Source organism: Mixophyes fleayi, chromosome 5, assembly GCF_038048845.1.
Source record: "Mixophyes fleayi isolate aMixFle1 chromosome 5, aMixFle1.hap1, whole genome shotgun sequence".
Classification (NCBI taxonomy): Eukaryota; Metazoa; Chordata; class Amphibia; order Anura; family Limnodynastidae; genus Mixophyes; species Mixophyes fleayi.
In genome coordinates, this window is record NC_134406.1 from 31,416,420 (window position 1) to 31,420,522 (window position 4,103).

The 4,103-nt window shown below is 47.8% G+C and overlaps 1 protein-coding gene across 1 annotated transcript; it reads left to right on the plus strand.

Annotated features, from left to right (window-relative positions):
- The first annotated feature begins 2,167 nt into the window (after positions 1-2,167).
- On the plus strand, positions 2,168-3,857 carry OTUD1 (OTU deubiquitinase 1). Its single transcript, XM_075211229.1, has one exon. The coding sequence runs from the start codon at positions 2,313-2,315 to the stop codon at positions 3,249-3,251; it is 939 nt and encodes a 312-aa protein (XP_075067330.1). The 5' UTR covers positions 2,168-2,312; the 3' UTR covers positions 3,252-3,857.
- The last annotated feature ends 246 nt before the right edge of the window (positions 3,858-4,103 follow it).

Below are 4,103 nucleotides of genomic sequence, written 5' to 3' on the forward strand. Positions count from 1 at the left end.
AGGTTTCACTATCTGCATAGTTTTTTTTTTAAAGGTGATTAAGCTGTGAAATGGTGATGACATTTCAGTAGCAAGTAAACAATGGATTGGATATCTTTCTTGCCAGATATGTATTATAAGGGTGCATTGACAATCATTATGCATAGCTGCCAATCGCAGTGATGCATAATGAAGCACCATGCCGGGGCTACTCTGGTAGCCCTGGGGAAGTCCTCCCTCTATTGCGAACTGTTTTTTTCTATTTACTGGCAGCCTAGCGCTGCCGGTGAATGGAGAAAGTGCTATGTGCAGAGCACATCCACGGGCGAGGGATCCAGCGAAGCCATGCAAAGCTTTTCAAAGCTTGATGCATTGCAGAACTTCGCCATCCCCATATTAATCTATGGAGACTGCATTAAGAAACCTTAAATGGGTTATGACAGGAGAAATCGCCATAAACCTTTCATACATTTTGTGATTGCCATTTTACAGAGAAATAAATATTTTAATATATATGGGCATATTTATTATTAACCACTGTTTAAAAACGATCCATTTCAAATCAATCCCTATCGCTAAGATAAGGATTGAAATATTGTGACTATTTGTTAAAAATCTTCACTAGCAACACTATCACGATAAACTGCTGTTCCTGCTAAGACCTGTGTCCTATGTCCTCTATCGCAAAGTGTCCACCTTTGCGATAGTGACTGGAGGTGAGAGCAGGTAAGTTGTGGTGAGGGATCTGAACATACCGCTACCACAATGCTCTCCCCATAGGCTTCAATGGCTAACGCTTCAGCTTGGATTTTTGGAACGTGTTAAATGGTGCAAAATAGCAGTCCCCATAGACATTTATGGGAACTACTTTGGAGTGTGTGGAAAGAGGCAAAGCTGCGATGCCCTATTAATAAATTTCAATGTTACTTTAAAATGCGACTGCAGTTTTTGGGGGATTTTGCTGTAAAAAAAGATAATTGGCCTCACATACCCCAAAGTATCTGCAGCTATAATTAGCATATTATGTTGGTGATTGATACACAGAAAGCATTAATTTTATAGGGATCAAGAGAGAATATTTTCCCCCTGTGAGGCTACATTGGGATCTGTCACACTCGGGTGGTCATTTGTACCAAACACAATTAGAATTTATGAAAAGTTGAATTTGACAGACCTGTGTTTTCTTTCAACCTTAACTAGTAAGCAAGGCAATGTTGGCATCCCCCTGACAATACCCTGTGTTAGATAGGGGCACATTTATCAACAGCCACATAAAATGAAAAATAGTTTTCAATCCTTATAGCATTGATAAGGATTGAACTATTTCTCATATTTATTAAAAAATCTCCACAGGAGCAGCAGTCGCGAAAAGCTGCTGTTCCTGTGAAGTTAAAAAACTTACCTTTTCACTGCCTCTTCGTTCCCGAAGCTGCTGTGCGATCCATTAGAAGCCTTGTGCGCATGCTCCGTCTGAAAACTTCCCTGCACTTCACTGTTGCAGAGAGCGGTGTGTGACAGGGAGGGATCATGTGATCCCTCCACACATGCGCTGTGTGACAGGGAGGGATCATGTGATCCCTCCACACATGCGCTGTAAAGCAGAAACGGTAATGTACGTCAGCCTGAGCTGGCGTACATTACCATATGTGTAAAAGCATTTCCATTTATTGTTAAATTGCGGTACATGACAGTCCCCAAAGACATCTATGGGGACTGCTATGTATTACGAAAAAAAAGTGCAAAGTAGCAGATATCTATGATATCAACTGTGATGCACTGTTGATAGATGAGGCAAATACTTTGATTGGCGTCTATTGCTGTTTTCAGGGAATTTACATGAAAATTAGGGTTAAAAAAAGGCCCCATAGTGCAAAATAGAAATGTTTTAGGGTTCATCATCATCATTTATTTATATAGCGCCACTAATTCCGCAGCGCTGTACAGAGAACACACTCACATCAGTCCCTGCCCCTGTTATTGTTGAAGGTTCATGTACTATTGACAGGGACTTGTAGTTAGAACCATATTTTTAGATTTCTATGGTTCTGTTGGAAGTCCAGGCCCCAGTCACAGATATATATTGATGATGTATGATAAACATGTCTGGGATAATGCTATTATTATTGGAGGATGATGTTGCAGATTGCAGTCTCTGGCAGCTCAGAGACACTGGTGTGTGGCCCGGTGTCACTATGATATTTCTGTCGCCTGATAACATGGGTTATTTTTACCCCCGGCTGAGTCTGAGTTTGGCAGGTTGTATATAAATACAGCACCGGAGAGAGGGAGATTCATCCACAGATCAGCCTCACACACACACCTCCTCTCGCACCATGCCCGCCTTCTCCTACCTCCCCCGGGCTCAGGGGAGCGCGCACACCCACTTCAAACCCATGTGCAGCCCGGAGAGGATCGTGCCAATCCGCCTCCTCCAGCCAAGTCGTGGGGGGCAGCGGCTCTCGGGGCTTAGCATGCACCTCTCCGCTCCCCAGCTGCAGAAGGCACAGGAGCAGCAGCCTCAGCCGCCATCCTCCCCTGATCTCCGAGCATGGCTGAGTGACATGGTGCAGCCGGAGCGCCCAGCATCCCCAGAGGCCGAGGGGTATGAGAACAGCTCCGGACACTGGCGCCCCGCTGCCTCCCTGCAGCTGTCAGATCGGAGCCCCAGGCCCTCCGCCGAGCCCTCCCAGGAGCGCCTTACGCTGCATCTGGCTGAGCTGGATAAACAGGACAAGTACTTACGGGACAAGCACCGCTACCGCTTCCACATCATCCCGGATGGGAACTGCCTGTACCGGGCGGTCAGTAAGGCGGTATACGGCGACCAGAGCCTGCACTCGGAGCTGCGGGAGCGCACCGTGCACCATGTGGCCGACCACCTGGACACCTTCAACCTCATCATCGAGGGGGACGTGGGCGAGTTCTTGATCAACGCCGCTCAGGACGGGGCATGGGCCGGGTACCCGGAGCTCCTGGCCATGAGTCAGATGCTGAACGTCAACATCCACCTGACCACAGGCGGCCGCCCGGAGTGCCCCACCGTGGCCACCATGGTCCACCACCTGGGGGAAGAGGAGCCCTGCAGGCCCAGCATCTGGCTCAGCTGGCTCAGCAATGGGCACTATGATACGGTGTTTGATGAGCCCCTGCCCAATCCGGAGTATGAGAGCTGGAGCAAGCAGAGCCAGGCCCAGAGGCACCGGGACCAGGAGCTGGCCAAGTCCATGGCGCTTTCCCTCTCCAAAATGTACATCGAGCAGAACTGCACCTGAGCAGAGGGACCCCTGGCCCCGGGGAGATGGATCCCTGGCCCCGGGGAGATGGACCCCTAGCTCCCTGGCCCTGAGGAGATGGACCCCTGGCCCTGGGGAGATGGACCCCTGGCCCTGACTCAGGGCCCCTGAGGAGATGGGCCCCCTGGCCACGACCACAGGTCGGGTCGGGGCCCGCTCCAGTCCATGCGTACAGCACTTTAACCCTTCACAATGACTGCAGACTTGAGGCCTTATCCGTCTTGATTTGTTTTGTGTAGGTGCCCTCCAGCCCCCTTTACGCCGGATAATAATTGGATTCTTGTGCTATTTATATCTCCTGTCAGGTTTATCACCAATGTATATTATAAACCTATTTGTAAATGATAATGTATTTTTGCTACATTTTGTTTACCACGTCGCCGTGTTGTGGAGAATTGGACATTTTGGGTGACCAAGGGGGTGGGGCAGCATGGCGATGTATCCTCTCTTCTTTCCGTTGCAGCTCAGTATTTATTAATGCAATTCCTGTTTTTTCAAGTTTTGTATTATTTTGGGATTTATATGTACATTCTAGTTACATTCCCACTTAGTTTGGAATGAATAAATTTTTCTTAACTTTTTTTTTCATCTTGTCTGGCGATGTTTCTTATGGCTCCTTTGTCTTGTAGCTCAGCTGGTCCAGCCATAGGAGGTAAGGTCCAGGCGGCTGGTCTGTGCACGGTGGTGATGTATACAGCATCAGTGCTCAGTCACTCAGCCTGCTTTCTATATGACTCATTTTATAGGTATCATAGGAAATGTACAGAATGTGGAGTATGTAAAGAATTGACTTTAGAGTTATTGTTGTTTAAGGAAGATGCTACATCAGTG

Excerpts from the sequence above, each read along its gene's own strand:
- OTUD1 (XM_075211229.1), top strand. The coding sequence starts at position 2,313 with ATGCCCGCCTTCTCCTACCTCCCCCGGGCTCAGGGGAGCGCGCACACC.